An 18,835-nucleotide genomic window follows, 5' to 3' on the forward strand; every position below is an offset into this window, starting at 1 on the left:
TTTATGCGATGACACACGCTGTAGAAGTAACGGTCCCGATAAATCATACTCAATGTTTCATATGGGATTCATAACGTAGCAGGGTCGTATTATTTGTATTCTTTCCTGCAGGAACAACCCAGCATAACTTCAGCTCGTAACAGCCGCGCGTCTCTGAACTGACATCCCGCAGCTCATATCCAGCTGAGTCCCAAGACGACGACAACTTCACAGCTTGCGTTGTATAATCCAGAATCGCATCTTGTGATCAACATGTTCGGGAATTCATAAAACATTTATAACGCGCAATGTTTATCTCGCCACACTGTTAGCACAACTAACGTCCTTTCTTTATTTTTTCCTCGCTTTTCCCTTTTGATTCCTTCCCCCCCCCACCCCCTTTTAATGATTTTTTATGTAAATACGTGTATGCGTAAGGGTGCATATTGTAATGCAAGAGTACGTTGTTTATGTAATAGCAGAACAAAATAAATATTGCTAACAATATTATTAATTATTAGTAAACTGGTTAAGGAACTGAACTGTTGCGAATAGCGTAAAATGTATAAGGAAGTATGTGTTGCCTTCGTGACAAATTTTATTCCTAACTCTAACTTCTCCCTTCTTTTCTTCCAACTTAATATTACGTCTTACTCCCTTCTATCATCTGGTCTCTTGTTTCCCTGTTTCCTTTTCTTTTCCTTTTAATATTTTATTTCGTCTTTGCCTCCGTTTCTTTTATTACTTTTCTTTTCTTCTCTCATTTCTCCTCTCTCCGCCATTCTTTTTTTCTCTCCTTTCCTTCTTCCTCGCTTTTTTTCTTTAGCTTTCCTTTACTTTCTTATTTTTTCCTATCCTTATTTCTTTTTCTTTTTCTTCTTCCCCTTTTATTAATCTCATTCCTTCCTTATGTTCTTCTCTTCTTCCTTCTTTCCTTCCCTTTTTCCTTCTTTCCGTCTCTTCCTTTTCTCCATCTCTTCTTCCTTCTTTCCTTATCTTCTTCCTTCTGTCCTTCTCTTCATTTACCTCCTTTATTTCTCTCCTTGTCATCTCTCCTTTCCTTCTCTTCTCCCTTTCTTCCTTTTTTTTCCTCTCTCTTTACTTCTCTTCTTACTTTTTTCCATCTTTCCTTCCTTCTCTTATTCCTTCTTTCCTTGTTTCATTTCCATTTTCTCCCTTTACTTCTCTTTTTTCTTCTTCTCTCCTCTTCTTCCTTCTTTCATTTTCTCCATCTTTCCCCTTTACTTCTGTTCCTTTTTTCTCCTTTTCTTTCTTCCCTTCTTACCTTCTATCATTTTTTTCATTTTCTCCCTATACTTGTCTTCTTCCTTCCTTCTCTTTTCTTTCCTTCTTTTCTTCCTTCTTTCCTTTTCTTCATTTTTCCCTTTATTTCTCTTCTTCCTTCTTTCCTTCTCTTCTTCCTTTTTCATTTTCTCTCTTTACTTCTCATCTTCTTTCCTTCTCTTCCATCTTTCATATTATTCATTTTCCCTCTTTACTTCTCTTCTTCCTTCTTTCATTTCCTTCAATTTGTCCTTTACTTCTCTTCTTCCTTTTTTATTTTCTTCATTTTCCCCTTTACTCCCATTCTTCCTTATTTTCTTCTCTTCTTTCTTCTTTTCGTCTCTTCTTCCTTTTTTCCTTTTCTTTCTTTCGTTCTTTCACTTTCTTCATTATCCTCCTTTACTTCTCGTCTTCCTTCTTTCCGTCTCTTCTTCTTTCTTTCATTATCTTCATTTTGCCCTTTACTTCTCTTCTTTCTTCTTTCCTTCTCTTCATCCTTCTCTCATTTTCTTCATTTTCCTCCTTTTCCTCCTTTACTTCTCGTCTTCCTTCTTTCCGTCTCTTCTTCCTTCTTTCATTATCTTCATTTTGCCCTTTACTTCTCTTCTTCCTTCTTTCCTTCTCTTCTTCCTTCTTTCATTTTCTTCATTTTCCTCCTTTACTTCTCGTTTTCCTTCTTTCCGTCTCTTCTTCCTTCTTTCATTTTCTTCATTTTGCCCTTTACTTCTCTTCTTCCTTCTTTCATTTTCTTCATTTTCCTCCTTTACTTCTCGTCTTCCTTCCTTCCGTCTCTTCTTCCTTCTTTCATTTACTTCATTTTGCCCTTCACTTCTCTTCTTTATTCTTTCCTTCTCTCCTTCCTTCTTTCATTTTCTTCCTTTTCCTCCTCTACTTCTCGTCTTCCTTCTTTCCTTCTCTTCTTCCTTCTTTCATTTTGCCCTTTACTTCTCTTCTTTCTTCTTTCCGTCTCTTCTTCCTTCTTTCATTTTCTTCATTTTGCTCTCTACTTCTCTTCTTCCTTCTTTCCTTCTCTTCTTCCTTCTTTCATATTCTTGATTTTGCCCTTTACTTCTCTTCTTCCTTCTTTCCTTCTCTTTTTCCTTCTTTCATTTTCCCCTTTTACTCCACTTCTTCCTTATTTTCGTCTCTTCTTTTCTTCTCTTCTTCCTTCTTTTCGTCTCTTCTTCTTTCTTTCTCTTCTTTCTTTCCTTCTTTCATTTTCTTCATTTTCCTCCGTTACTTCCGATCTTCCTTCTTTTCTTCTCTTCTTTTTTCTTCCCTTCTCATCCTCCTTCTTTCATTTTTTTTCATTTTCCCCCTTTATTATTCTTTCTTCTTTCATTTCCCGCTTTTACTCCCCTTCTTCCTTATTTTTTTCTCTTCTTCCTTTTCGTCTCTTCCTTCTTTCCTTCCTTTCATTTTCTTCATTTTCCTCCTTTACTTCTCGTCTTCCTTCTTGCCTTCTCTTCCTTTTTCTTTTCTTCTCTTCTTCCTTTCCTTCTCTTCTTTTTTCTTCTCTTCTTCCTTCTTTCATTTTCTTCATTTTCCCCTCTTTACTCTTCTTCCTATTTTTCTTCTTTTTTCACCTTTACTTCTCTTCTTTCTTCTTTCATTTTCAATTTCCCCTTCTCTTCTTCTTTCTTCCCTTTTCTTCATTTCCTTCTTTCCTTTCTTCTTTCCTTCCCTTCTTCCTTCTTTTCTTTTCTTATGCCTTCTTTTTTTTGTTACTTCGTTATTTAACGACGCTGTATCAACTACGAGCTTATATTTTAGCGTCGATGGGATTGGTGATAGCGAGATTATATTTGACGAGATGAGGCCGAGGATTCACCATAGATTACCTGACTTTTCCCTTACGGTTAGGGAAAAACTCGAAAAATACCCAAGCAGATAAAATGAGCCCAAGCGGGAATCGAACCCGTGCCCGAGCGCAACTCCAAATCAGCAATATGTTCTATCTTCTTTCCTTTTCTTTATTTTCCTCTTTCCTTCTTTTTTCCCTTTCCTGCTCTTCTTCCCCATGCTTTCTCTTCTTCTTTCTTTTCTTCCTCCTTTGCTTCTCTTCTTCCCCTTCTCTTTTTACTTTTCATCTCTGCTTCCTTCCCTTCTTCCTCCTGTCCTTCTCTCTTTCCCTTCTCTCCTTCCAACTTTCTTTCTCTCTTCTTTCCCTTTCTCTTCTTCCTTTCTTTCTCCCCTTCCTTCTTTGCTTCTTTCATCCCCTTGTTCCTTTCTTTCTCTTCTTCATTTTCCTTCTTTCTTTCTCTTCTTCTTTTCCCCTTTCTTTTTATTCTTCCTCCTTTCATGTCTTGTTCCTTGTTCCTTCCTTCTTTCTTTACATCTTTCCTTCCATTTTCACCTATATTTTCGTTACTTAGTTGCTTTCTTCCGCCTTACCATCCTTCTCTCTCTACTAAGTGTATTGAAATTATTAGCTGTAATACGTATTTTCACAGCCATAAATTCCTTGAAACATATAAGGCCTACTAATCCTTAGTAGTGATGATCAGTGTTTGTAAAATTCAAATCAGGTGTTGAAGCGTTACCTTGTTTTACTTAAAGCGTTGAACAAGCTCCCACTTAATAGCGCACTTAATATAATTGCAGTGTGAATTTGGTGCCCGCTTTCATAATAGCCCCGAGTAACGCACTCAATGAAGAAGGAGATTGGTCGCGAAGCGCTCATTTATAATTCAGACACTTTTAATGTGCGTCATTCTCACGGGCGAGCAGAGTCTGCATTATTAAGAGCAGCCTCTGTATGCACATCTTCAGAATATTTAACATCCGCAGATAATATGGACCGGAGAACCTGTGTAACAACAACTCGTAAATTTTAACTCAGTCCTCTTACTTATGACAAAGCATTCAGTGCATTGAAACCACAGGATATCCACTTTCTTTTCTCAATGCTACACTGGCATGCATATACGGATATTACTGTGCTGTACCTTCTTACAGACATAATTCTATACAAGCACGCTTGTAGGCATAATTGGATACAGAAATATAATATGTAGACTTTTACGACATACGTACTGAAACGCATGTAAGAGTACTTGCTTATGCGAATACATATACGCGGTACAAACGATATAAACTGCCAAAAAAAATTCTGGTAGGGTAGACCAAGGTAATTGCAAACATTTTTCACTGATTTCAAATATATTTCAACATTACACAACCTTCAGCAACGGTAAGCATGACAAAGAAACATTGTGTTACTTTTAGATCTTTCTTTTCTCTGAAAATGGGTTTAAAATAATAAGGTTGACTTTTTTCCTTCTTTTAATTGCTAGTTTACATTTACCCCACCTGTTTACATTTACCCCTTTGAGAGGGGTAATTGTAAACACCAATTTTCGCACGGGCTATAAGGCACTGAACATTTTTTTGTTCTGTTTCAGAAGAAAGAGCTGTACTCCTTCCAACTCCAATTTTGGTCCCTTTAACCTATGATATATGATGGTATAGGAACTCAGTACCTCAGCACGATAGCACTATTTTTCACATCTTTGACAACCCTCTCTAAATTCTCTACAGTGTAGTTGGGTGGGGGTCTCTGTATTAATGAAAAGTACAAACGACGTTACCAGTTACAAAACCAAGAAATTGGTACGCACAAACTCACACATATTTCCACGTATTGCACTTCACTGGAACATCTGGTGCCCAACCGTTGCGAAGTGTCGTTTTGACTTGACAAACACAACGTGAACTACAACATTTACACTTCTGTCTCGTCTATGGATATTTTCTATAAAACTGTATGACGTAACAGGTTGTTGGGATTTAACTGTATTCGCTCCCTGGGAGTGAAATGTTTTATTATACTTCGTTCCGTAACGTACAGGAGATGTAAACATTGCCGCCAGAGGAGGAGAGCAGTATAATTGCTATTTAACCAATGCCAGAGATCTCATTCCACGCTTGATTTGAAGTTGGGCGATTTGAAGCGTTCTGTCCCCACACCCAAAAAAAAGAGATATGTAGCGTATAATATGGTATCTTACATTCTACGTCTAATGGGGTAGTTAGTTTCCCAACATCTCAGCAGATGGCAGAAATATACAGATTTTACTTTCCTGGTAACTACACAAACTCTTGCATGTATAAATGTTTACCTGTATAATAACTTCAAAACACTGAAACGTCACCATGTTTCACTCCCGAACTCCTCATTAATAATAAAATACGTGAATAACAGTGAATCGCCAAATAATAGTATTGCATTAAAACAGAATGTACTACAAAGAGGACAAGTAAGGAATTGTTTTTGTGCCACAGACAATTAACAATTAGCTGGTACACTGTAAAGGTTTTTCTAGTTATTTATCCATCTATGTGAGTATTGCCAACCTTTTGATAACTTTCTATGGTTATCCATATTCGTACACGCTTCTGTTTTGCGTCCGTATCAAAGCACAACTAAATATAATTATTCATAGGGTGACCAGACGTCCTCTTTTGTCCGGACATGTCCTCCTTTCTAGGCCTTTGTCCGGGGTCCGGGCTGATTTAAAAAAAAAATCAAGAAATGTCCTCCTTTTTGTAACTTGTATGCCTGATATTTTGAAATTAACTGATTTGAAGCCATTTTCATGTAACTTGCCTGTAGATGGCAGCAGCATGGACGGAATATACTCCTTGCCAGCGATCATAATAACTCTCTTTGCTCCTCCTTGTTATGGTCGTTGTTCACAGGTAGCTATTAAATCGAGAGATCGAGGTGCGAATGTAAATCTAAATAAATATCATGGATAAATATATAAAAGGATGCGAAACTGCGGTCATCACCATCTGGCGGCGGGGGGCTGAAATAAGATGATCAGCGCCCAACGTCGTAGGTGGTGAACATTAGAACTACGTGTTGGGTACATTACCCAGAGTTCTCTATTTATCCGTTCGGGATATTGCTCGAGAGTCGAGGAGACGAGATGGCAGACAGAAACTTGCTAATAAGTGAACATAAAGTGATACGTGTGTGTATAAGCAGTGTATGTTAAATAGTGATGTTTATGGACGTTGTAAAAATAGTGTTGTTGAATGTATTGTAAAGTAATAGTAATATAATAAATTGAACTATCTAAGTAGTTCTTGCAGAATTTTCCATTGCGCTGTACAATAAATACCCAAAGAATACAATCCCAATTATCTAACCTTTTGCTTTATTTTTTGTCTCTATCTGGTTATATTTTAATCAGGTAGTGTAAAATAGATCGTCTCTTTTATCTTCCTGTTGGCTCCGGTAAGAATTTTCAGTAGAAGATGCTGTGAGGAATAAAAATGTAAATGTTTTATTTTAAATTGGGTTAGTTTTGAATATCGATGAGGGTGGGAGGGAATATTTTCTGCACAGTTTAACATTTTCGTCACCAGATGCGCTGCTAAATGCATGGAGTAATTACTCTTTTCGCTACTTGGTGCGCTGCTAGATGTAATAACGCCCCTCCCCCCAACAGGTGGCAGCAAGGTCAATTTCCACAACAGCGCCTCTAGTATATGTTACGGGAAACTCAGTAAGTTTCGCATCCTATTATATATTCATCCATGTAAATATTTTCTATCCTCTTTAATAATTATAGTTCCCTTGACTTTCATATGTAGCTAACTGTAAAATCATTATTATTAAGATTTTTCATAATTATTTTCTAATAAAATATATATTCATATACCGTACTTTTAAGTATGATATAAGCCTAATTCTGTACAATAAATACAGGGACATCATTTTATTTTTACTTCAATTTTTATTGTACCTGAGTTTTTGAATGTACTTCACTTCCACCCCTTCTACTAAGGAAGTTCCAACTCCACACAGAACCAAGACCGCAGATAGTAAGCAGTACTGAGTTACTGAGTATAGTACGTTCCAGAAATATGTTCGCGTTTTCCAGTGACGAAAGAGCTTTCAAGATTGAATCATATTTTCGCACAGGTACTGTCCGTTTGCCTACGTCGCATCCCGATTTCCCCCAACTGCTTCTGCTCGCCCCTCTGTAATAGCTGGGCTGTCTTAGCTCTTTTCTGAAAACATTAATTTCTCTTAGGAATTGGAAGTTTACGTAATATTATACAGCTGTTTAATTTAACTTAAATAAAAGGGCCTCGTTAAGTAATTAACTGTCACGTGATTTCCTCCCTTTCTACAATCCTGCGGCATAACCACTTGGACGGACAGTAGATAGCATGTCTGAGTAATTTTATCTTTTCGGATCGGGCAGAAGTGGAGATTGAATTTACAGTACGTAAGGCACTCTTTTATAGAGTAGGTACAGAATTATTTCAACATGAGTTACTAGTACGAAGGACGAAACTGGCAATTGGAATTAGATGCAATAGTCTATAGTGCGATAATATGCACAAAAGAACTGAAGCCTGTATCGAAATGAACGGCCACCATTTTCAAAATTGTGTTTAAATATTCATATTATGATTATTTTTCAATTTAACTTCTTTCTCTATATTGTACGCTAATGTGCTGTAGACAATATAATATACACTGCATAATGAATACGTTCGCATGGATAAGTCACTTCGTGAGTAAAAACACTTATTCTTAATACAGTACTGTACTTTGATTAAAGAAAAACCTAATGAAAATTATCAAACTCAAAATCGCGATATTTCCTAGTTTACGTAAATGGATGAACTACTTTTCTTCCTTCCTATACCTAGTAGAGTGATTTGTGTTTTACGCCAGTATCATCGAACTCCAGTCTTGGAGGGGGGGAGCAAGCGGTGTTTCCGGTTCTCTAAAGGTATAGACAGGTTAATATTAAAAATGTTAGTAAAAATAAAATGATGTCCCTGTATGTTATAAGAAAACAGATATTGACGTAATTTAAAGTATAATATAGGCCTAAGCCTAAGTCTAATTACAATATTTTCTGTCCTCTTTTTTCGAACAATGTCCTTCATTTTGAAGCTTTGTGTCCTCTTTTTTATCGATGTGAATCTGGTCACCCTAAGTCTTTAAAATACATTATAACCCTCACGGTTTATAATAATCGCCATTTAACAAATATGACATAGGGATACCCATGGCAAACTCAGTCGAATTTCTGTTCCACAAAATCCTTCAATTTTTTTATTGGTGTAGAATAGGTCGAATATAGATGTTGCACATTAAAATGTTACAAAGGACCAAATATGGATTAACTACTCCGATTTCTAAAGAAAATATTAAATTAAAAGATTACAACCGGTGCAACACATTTTTGGTTTGTAGCCATTTATCCTGTTACTTAAGGGAGATCATACAGTAGCCGTGCTGCAAATTGTAAACCTTCTACAAAATTTTAAATATCTCAGAGATAATTTAGTGGATCTTTCTCATTTTTTGTACACAAATAAGTGATATTTGGGCGTCTCATTTCGCATCAACAAATTTATAATTGTCATATTAGTTTATTATTTTTATATTCACAATTTAAAGGAAATAATTTGCTACTATTTTTCAAACTAAAAACATGATATGTCTAGAACTAATTGTCCAAATTCTTCCAAACTTTCAGGAAATCTGTAGCCATTCAAAACTGTAGAGGGTGAACTATTTTCATGGAGATATAAGCATAATTTTATAAATTTTAAGTAGGTAAATGTAAAATAAAAATGACTTTTTTCCTTATGACAAAATAAAAAAAAATACTATAACTCAGGAAGATCCCTGTAGCCCATCCTCTAATACTGCATTTCTGGAGTCAGAAATAAATAAAAAAAACTTGGAATCTGACAAGTGGTTGGGGAGATATTAAGTTTTTCCTCTTATGTAGCAGCAAATTATTTCCTTTAAATTGTGCAAATAAAAATAACAAACTAATTTGATAATTATAAATTTGTTGATGCCAAATGAGGCCCAAATACCACTTATTTGTGTACAAAAAATGAGAAAAATCCACTGATTTATCTCTAAGATATTTAAAATTTTGTGAAAGTTTACAATCGGCAACACCGCTTGTATGCTCGATCCCCCTTAAGCTACCGGGAAGAATGTTCGGCGCGGGTAATTCTAGCCTAACGAGGTGCAACACTGACGTAGAATATCTTTTAAGCGCGTGCCAGCATTCAATCCTGACATTCTACGTCACTCTTACACCTCGTTTAAAAGCTAGAAATTCCCTCGCTGAATACGCCTTAAGCTTCACCTACTGTACGTGCAGCCTAGAATGAACAATAATTTTGTCACAATTTTTTTTTTTTTTTATTATTTTAACGCGGAGATTCCCCTGAATCAACATTTACAAAACTCCCGTCAACCGATAAACCCGATGATCGAAGTTATCTTGAGTATGAAGAATGGTCCCTTCATCTGCCTTGTCCTCGTACGTCGGAAACTAGAGAAGACGCTCTTTTTCAACATTTACAAAGGGTCGCGGAACCTTACATCATTCATCTGCCATCTGTTGTGAGGAAAGAGAACTACTAAGCCGAACGTTTATGCTTCGAGGTTTCATTCTCTAATACAGTGGTTACCAACCCGAATGTAATAATCTTGGTTACCAACCTGGAATCCGTGTACCCCGCTTCTAGTCACTCAGGGGCACGCCAAAGATAATTGGTAGAGGTCTAATACTGGTGACAGACTATACTTGTTTTTTTTTTTTAAAGATGGGACATGGCAGTTAAGCGGCCCAGCTTGGAACTACAGTGCCATGTTGCCAATATAGACTACCACACTGCCAGCTGATGGAAGCTAGCAATTGTCGTTAAGATGGCTGACGTTAAAACATTCATTGACAATTGACGCGAAAGTAAGAAAACAATACAAAAATCGACAGAGAATCAAAGACGAAACGTGCCAATGCTAACATTGTGTGCACAATAAATGTCGCCAAGAGAGCTATTAAGCACTCGCCACATGAGAATAGTGAGTTTGGCAACTCAACCGTTGTTACCATAGCAACAGGCCTACCACGCTATGTGACATTCAGTTGTTTTTCCGATCGCAACGCTCCTGTCATGTCCCATCTTTCAAAAAAACAAGTATACAGTCACTAATCGCGATTATCGACCTAATCGCGATCGGGTTTGAAGTGTGTCACCGTCCCGATCGCGATCAGGAGCTAAATCCTGTTTCCAGAATAAGATAATCGCGCTGAGGCACGGCCCAGTGGACGAAAGTAACATTTTAGTAATCTTTGGTTTTGAATCACCTTGATTTATATTGTTTAGAAGTCGTGATAACTTCTGCTGTGGAATTTTGTTACCGCTTCCATTGTGTTATATGAAATAGAAGCGAAAATGAATGGCTAAAAAATGAAATTGGCTACTATTAGACGTAGTAGTGGAGAAAATGAATGCAGATGTGAGAAAAGTAAAAAGAAATATATTAACAAATGACAGACGAACTATTCATATTTCATATATATATATATATATATATATATATATATATATATATATATATATATATATAGAGAGAGAGAGAGAGAGAGAGAGAGAGAGCAATGGAAGGCTGCTGAAAGCTGTTTCATTCAATAAATAATGGATTACAAACTGAAACTGGTTTCTTTTTCAGATTTTCAATTTCAGTCTCCATTACGAAGCTATCGTTGAGGTTAGGGTTGATTTTTAAAATATGTTTTATTACAAAATAATATAAATTTTTGGCATGATGATATAAATTTTATGGGTTATAAAATCTCTTTTCAAAATAATATAAATAGTGATGATATAAATTGTATCAGTTTACATTATAAAGCATATAATTATTTCAACCAATAAATTCCCATATCAAGCTGCAAGAAACAACAAAAAAGGGGGAAAAAAAACAATGAACAAACATCAAAAGAAAGTATGAACTTAGATGTTGTCCAGGAGGGAAACAAACATATACGTATGTACATAGAGAAAATTGTTTCCTCTATGGTAATTCAGCTGTTGATCAGACGGGACCAAGTGTGTCACCACATATTCGGTAATCGCGATCGGACCTGATCGCGATAAGTGCTAATCGCGATTAGTACTGTAGTCTGCCACCAGTATAATGGCAGACTTAAAGATACAGTTTCAATAGAAGCCTAGTTAAGGGATACGAAAGACAAAAAAGATTGGAAACCGCTGCTCTAATACATATTATTATACAATATTTTGTAAGAAATGTTTATTAATAGGAGTAGAATTGATTTTAAACGTACTGTCAGAGCCTTACAATTTACGATATGTTATCACAGTTTTATAATATACGAAACATACAATTAATTGCAACTGCTGTTCGATAACAGACAGTCCAAGCAATAACAGCAGGTACGTAACAAAGAAGCATACAGCCTGGTGTGAATTCGAAGTTTTGACTACTCTGGTCTATAATGCACATGCCGCCCTTTTCCTGACGTAGTCACATATTCAAAACTGAAATTTTCCTGAAGAGTTTAGATAATTTAAAAATGATTCAATGATTACTAGTTTACTACCTACTCTAATCTATTGATTCGATAAATGAACAGATAAACTTTTTTAAAGTTATTTAACGTCCTAGTCAGGGTGCGAATTAAGATTTAAGGCCTCCCCAAACAGACGCGATACGGAATGCGTTACGACAGCGTTACGATTTTGCGATAAATGTTTTCATTGCGTTCAGTGTTTGTGTTCACACACACGCGATTATCGCAATATGCGTTATTATCGCAGCAAGTAGAACGCGACGATTTTGCGATCTATTCTCCCGGGGATGTAGATCGCGCGAACGCCACGCGTTTATTTTGATGCTGGGTTGAAGTGTGTCTGTCATTGATTCATCTTCAGGGGAGGAGGAGCTTCTGCTTCTAGTCGCGCTAGCTGAGGACGAGGAAGAAAATCGTGGCAGACGCAGTAAGTCCATGGTAGTCATGTATGGTTAAGATAAACGATATAAAAAGTATAAAGTGATGATTTGAGCTTTTTTTGCCAAGAACTTGAAAAAAATTAGTTCATTATAAACTTTTTTTTCTAATTTGCTCATTTCATTGCAGGAGGTTGTGGATTCACAACATAAATACCACAAGGGAAGAACAAGGCGAATTTTATACCTTAATTCCACAATTAATTAGAGATGAAAAACGTTTTTATATATACTTCCGGATGACAATTCAGTGCTTTGACGAGATTCTGGGTAAAGTAAGGGGAGACATAACGAAGCAGCATACCGATAATCATAAAGGCACGGATTTTCCTTTATGAAATCAATCAGAAGTTCCACGTTCATTTTCAAGCAAAAGAAATCAATCTGTAAGCACAAGTGATGTACGCCTGCTAAAGATAACTGTTCTCTGCGGCTGTGGCTGGAAAACAACAATCCGCGGATGTGTCACCCTCTATGGCAATCTGATTGGCTGGGGACGTTACGATATCGTATATCGCGGACGCGCCAGTTTGGGTACCTCTTCGCGATAGTGCGATATTGCGTTATCGCGAAATCGTAACGCTATCGTAACGCATTCCATATCGCGTCTGTTTGATGAGGGGGGGGGGTAGAATCCTAAATAGAGAATACCATACATAAAATTATTATTCTCATTCGATACGGCTCAACGCTTGGTCGCACTGAGTTACTTGTCTTGCATCTTGGTCATATTCATGGGCAGCTTAAAATAAGATGTGTAATTCCTAAGTTATTGATTGTTGTCAGCTTGCCGGTGATGATAATAATAGATTAATATTATTTTATTTGCTTCCTTTATATTTTATAAAATATACTCATATTAAAACAATTATATTTTGTGAGGGGGATAGAAGTTATCTCTGGCAGGGATGTTAATATGAATTTATGAGAGGGGGATAATCCTCCCATCCCCTCCGTTAATTCGCACCCTGATCCTAGGTAAAGCAGGAAAAAATAAAAGATTTGCTCCTTTTCAAGTGTAACTTCGTTAGGCATGATACTGGTCGAACGCTGTGGAACAAAATTCTGTAACGTACGTTTAAAAAAAAGTAAGTTGTTGATAACTGCAGTTTTCCACTGTAATTTACGTAAGTAGTGGGAATGGGACGCATTGCATCCTTCACCTGACATAATTAGGAACATTAAATCCAGACGTTTGAGATGGGCAGGGCATGTAGCACGTATGGGCGAATCCAGAAATGCATATAGAGTGTTAGTTGGGAGGCCAGAGGGGAAAAGACCTTTGGAGAGGTTGAGACGTAGATGGGAGGATAATATTAAAATGGATTTGAGGGAGGTGGGATATGATGGTAGAGACTGGATTAATCTTGCTCAGGATAGGGACCGATGGCGGGCTTATGTGAGGGCGGCAATGAACCTCCGAGTTTCTTAAAAGCCAGTAAGTAAGTAAGTGGGAATGGGGCTGCTGTCGGACAGTGCGTCTTCTTTGTAGTGTTGTGACGTTATACAGTTGCAATCAGTGAGTAAGCTGAGAAGCTTCTTGCTGGAAAATATGCTGAAATAAGATGCTGAACGAACGAGAGCGTGGCATGAAAGAAAGCGTGCAAATGAACCGACGAAATTTGTACCAAGAAAGAAAAAAAAGAAAGTAGACCGGAACGAGTGCGAGAATGCAGGGCAGGGAAAAGAAATTTTCTGAATTTTCTGCTGCAGTCCACTTACAAAATGTCAACGATTTAGTGAATGTTCCTACATCGCCAACAATCAATAACGAGTTCGAGCCTAAATCATCCGGTGTCAATGTCAGTGATTTAGGATTATGTCGCCATATCAAGACTTCAAAAGAAAGTGACAGTGCTCTTCAGGTACTTGGAACGATTATAGAGTAGAGTTTTCACATCTAATTTTAATTGTCATAAATCGTTTCATTTTTTAAATTCTGAACGGTATGGTATATAAAAAGGATACATTTATCCTTAAACCGTCTCTCATTGCACGAACATTTAAAAAGATGTCTGCACATTTAATATAATAATAATAATAATAATCCGTGGCGCTACAGCCCGTGAAGGGCCTAGATCGACCAGCCGGCTGCTGGCCTCACGCCCACATGTCGAAGCAGAGGTGGACGATCATTCAACCAGAATGGATTCCTGCACATTTACGTCTTAAAGAAAGTTTAAATTCTTCAGAGCGTAGAGACTACACACTCATTTTTTATTTCAGTAAGAACGTTTTAAACTGTTTCATTCGTACGTTTGTATCTATCCAACAATGCCACAATAACAAGAAAAAGAAAAAGAGCGGGAACAGCGTCGTTTTTATATGCATATTGAGGGGCTCACAACAAGACTCATTATCTCAGAACTATTCCAGATGGACTTGGTCCACTCTGGTTGTGAACCCCTCAATATTTATTGTTTTCCGCCAACAATTATAATTACACATCCCCTGAAGTTCTTTGAGCCGTTCTTTCTAATAGCACCGGTATGAATTTCGTAATAAGCATAGTTACAAACTTATAGCAGTTTAATCTAGGGCTGGGAGGTTATTCGAATATAACCGGTTATCGGTTAACCGGTTATTTTAAAATTAATTTAACCTGAAGGAAAAATAACCGGTTATTTTCCTGTTATTATTTTTTTAACATTTTAAAGTCAGCAAATTAGTCTGGAAAACAAAATGAGATCCTGTTTACAATAGAAATCATATAACAATTAGCAATCAACTGTAAACTAACCAGAATGTAGTTGAAAGAACATCATTAAGTGCAAGATCATCAATGAAGTCCTTAAACAAAATACAAAAAAATAATAATAATAATAATAATAAGAGGCTAATGAAATTGCATTTAGTTAATTATTTCACTCACATTAGTGTCGTAGGTAAGATAAATACATAATTGTTACAATAATAATATTGATTAAGACTCATTCCGACTGGCAATCTATTCTCCTACGAGTATAACCAATAAATATTGAAGTCAAAATTTATCGCAGTTTCAAATGCTCCAATACCCGCAGATATTATAATAAGCCAATAATATAAAATCGGCGATTAAGATAGGCATAGGTTATTGACATTAAATCGAAGGCGAATTTCAATTTGCCATCTATGGACAGATGAAGTAAGTAAGGCATTAACTCTCATCCTATCTAGGAATGGCCTACGGGACAATTTTTATGCAAAGTATATTGCATACAAGAGTACAGAATAGTAAAAATAAACGATGTTCGACTGATGTTAAATTTCAGGTAAGCTTAAAATATATTTGATTCAGTGTTTATTTTAAAAAAATAACCGGTCGTTCGGTTATTGAGGAAAATAACCGGTTATTTTTGTCCATCCCTAGTTTAATGACCATGTTTCTGTGGACACTGTGTATTACTATCTATTAATTAATTTAATTTTTATTGAGTATTTTATAAAAAGAAAAGTTTGTTAAGAAAATCTCAGACAAAATTGTTTGCTTCTTTTTACCATGAAATCAGAATCTGATGAAAAACGTTTGGGACACCATTAAAGACTAACAAGTTGACCTTAAAATGACCTTGATAACTTCCGCTAAATTAAAAACAACTATGGTTCGTCCCATGAATCTGTGGAGACTTCGCTCATATGGAGGCGGAGTCTATCTGTGCCGGAGTGTATTGCGGGCAGCATCGGCTCGAGTCCGCTAAGGGGTAAGATGCTCGTGGTAGAAGGTAGAGTAGAGTTCAGATAGAATTATCCAACGAGTTAGAAAGAGAAAGATATAGAGTGGTCATTGCGCCGCCATGTTTGAAGAAAATTGAACGACTGTCGGTAATGAACTTATGCGCCCAAAACAAATTGGGCGTGGTGATAACTGACATTAGAATCGTCAGCTGTCTTAATTTCGTTTGCATAAATCAGTTAAACTGAAGTGGAAAAACCTAGTATTTCGTCAAATACGTGCTAGGAACTTAATCTAAACTTATGTACGGTAAATTTAAAACACTTGAGCTATTCCTAGTAGGAATGCTTAAAAGAATAACCTAAGCAAAATTGTCATGTAGTATGACAAGAAGTCCTAGCAAATATACTGAAGAGAATGTTAATATTCCTAGGTTCTTTTAAATGCGACCTGCAAGATTGCCTATAAAATGAACGAGTATGATTCGGATGATTTTATTAAATTGTTTTCCCAGTCTCTACACGTTGCAAAACTATTTACTATCCCATAAGATATAGAATGAAAGTAGGCCCTATCTGTAGTAAACAACCTTTACCTCCAAGCTTGTAACGTGGGTGAAACATGACAAAACACGCTTTCAGTTTTTTTTGTTACAGTAAAGTATAATTATTATCGAAATGTGAACGTGAGGCCAACAGCCGGCTGGTCTGTCTGAGCCTTTCAAGGGCTGTGGCACCACAGATAATTATTAGTGTATAATTGAGCACCCACGTACAATAATGGGGTAAGTAGTTACGAAATATATTCATACTTACCCCATTATTGCACCTGGGTGCTCAATTATGTTCTTTCATGTCCTTCCAGTCAAAATACTAACAACAATACGACCTACCCCAGAGTTTTGCGTTATTTTGGATGCGAGTGTCGAAATACAGTTTTAATATTTGATTGCTATTACTAGGTTTGAAACGGAATTGTAGCGGTTTTATCCGTATTTAGTTTAACTTTATTACTAGTGAACCATTTATTTGATTAATCGTTTGTCTTCGAAATAGGCCTACTTCTTATAAGCTACAGCTCATCGTCTTCTTGTATAAGCAGTAAGGACGGAAGAAGCAGAAATAAAGGATGCCGGTGTCGAAATACAGTTTTAATATTGTATTGCTATTTGTTTTTCACTGGGTCTGAAACGGAATTGTATTGGTTTTATCCGTATTTAGTTTAAGTACATTACCAGTGAACCATTTATTTTGTTTATGCCGGGCGTTGTTACACATTTCTGCATGAAAAAATAATGCTGCTAATTAACAAAACTATGGACTTAACTTCATAAAATTTACATGAAATATGATATATCAGTTGTCTTTTTCCTTTTGACATTGCAGTTATATGCAGCACACACAACAGGCATGTTTTTTCTTCGTTTTTTTTGTACTTCTTACCTCCGTTATACAACATTGTAAGCAGACGAATTTTTACAAAGGTGGGCGCTTAGCTCAGATCTGCCGTGTTTCGCGGTGGCACCGCAAAGAGCGCTGTACAGGACAACATGGCCACTCTATAGTCTTCTCTTTCTAACTCGTTGGAATTATCCCCTCCTGCAAGCGATTGCTCGCTTCGTTCAAGCCTAGATCATATATGTAACAGATATGTCGGGCTTATAGGCTTTGAGGTTAACAACTTTTGTCAGGTTTACTACGTTGCCATCTAGTTATTACATAAGGAGTCACGTCGTAATTCCCATTTGAATTGCATTAGCGACTGTGCTACCATCTCGTGTTCGTTTACGGCGGACGGGTGGCGATCCTGGCGGTTGTTCTCTTCAAAGTGCTGCCGATTTTAACGTAGCGAGGAGTTATCTGTTACATATATGATCTAGGGTTCAAGCAGTGCCTCCCCCAGAGCAGTCATTGGCCCTAACCGTCCCACATATCACTTGCGCAGAGATCTTGTTTTGTCTTTCTTCTCCACAGAAATTCCTGGGATGCACCATAATGCCATTGTGTTTCCTCTTCAAACGATTAAAATGATTATTCGTAATTATATTCTCGCAAAAACGTTGTATTCCAAATAAGCAGCTGGACGGTTTAAAAATCACCCTGTAGAACATTATTTTAGTGCTAGCCTCCGCGAACTGTACACACCAATGAGAGATAACAGTTGAGAAGGCAGTTAATACAGAGGTAATTTTCACGTGTGAACACGCAGGTAGTTAAGTCTTTGTAGTCTGGGGCCGGTAGAGGCGTTGACAATCCTCCTCTGTCTTTTCACTGTTTACTTAGTATCTGCTATGCGAATTGGCTCCGCTGAGTGCACTTGTGTTCCTTCTATTACAGGACGCCTTTCATCAATGAGAGCGAACTGGAGGATGGGGTAAGGTGCACCAACATCCCGGCCAGACATCTCGTTGACATTCTTTACACGACGGTGCCAGACCCGGGTCCCTGGGGACGGCCTATACATCGCATCGTCGGCGTTAGGGTCCGGTGAGTATTGCTACCCTAATAACAAGCATCGTAGGAAAAGAGATGCCGAGTTCAGTGTTTCTGCTCAATACACAGAGCTGTAGTTTGTTTATTCGTTACTGCCCTATTCAAGTAGCTCACACCTGGACTCACAGATCAGTCAGGTTACAAGCCGCGTTTGTAGCTTAGCGCTTGCGCCCTGGTCTCCATCCGGCCGGCTCGAGTTCGATTCTCGGTCAGGTAGTGATGGAATTTGCGGTGGGCAAAACAGACGTTGCAGATAGTTTTCTCTGAGTACTCCTGTTTCCCTCTACCATTCCACCAACACTCTACCTCTCCTCATTTCGTTAATCATCTATAATAGTTAAAAATAGGTTGCAGTGAAGTTTTGTGGTAGAACAGGTTTTCGATGATGATACATGAAGGTCTTGATGATCTCCTTGAATTCCATTCTGCTCCTTGTCTTCCTCTTGTTCTCCATGACTTTCCTTTGTTCCTCTTGCGTCAGCCTAGTTCTCCTTCTATTTCCCTTGTACTTCTTTTCTTTCCCGCGCTCTTGTATTCCTCTTGTTTCCTTTGTATTCGTCTCCTTCTCTTTATGTCCCCTTGTTCTCCTGGTTCTACTTGTTTTGT

The 18,835-nt window shown here is 37.2% G+C and overlaps 1 protein-coding gene across 1 annotated transcript in view; it reads left to right on the forward strand.

The window, feature by feature from the left end:
- The window catches only part of LOC138695093 (uncharacterized), a 72,408-nt gene that overhangs the window by 29,890 nt on the left and 23,683 nt on the right, over positions 1–18,835 (forward strand). Inside the window, exon 3 of the mRNA XM_069819484.1 lies at positions 18,074–18,223. Within this exon, the coding sequence (XP_069675585.1) occupies positions 18,074–18,223 (150 nt within the window). The remainder of the gene's footprint in view (positions 1–18,073; positions 18,224–18,835) is intronic.

This window comes from Periplaneta americana, chromosome 1, assembly GCF_040183065.1.
Source record: "Periplaneta americana isolate PAMFEO1 chromosome 1, P.americana_PAMFEO1_priV1, whole genome shotgun sequence".
Taxonomy (NCBI): domain Eukaryota; kingdom Metazoa; phylum Arthropoda; class Insecta; order Blattodea; family Blattidae; genus Periplaneta; species Periplaneta americana.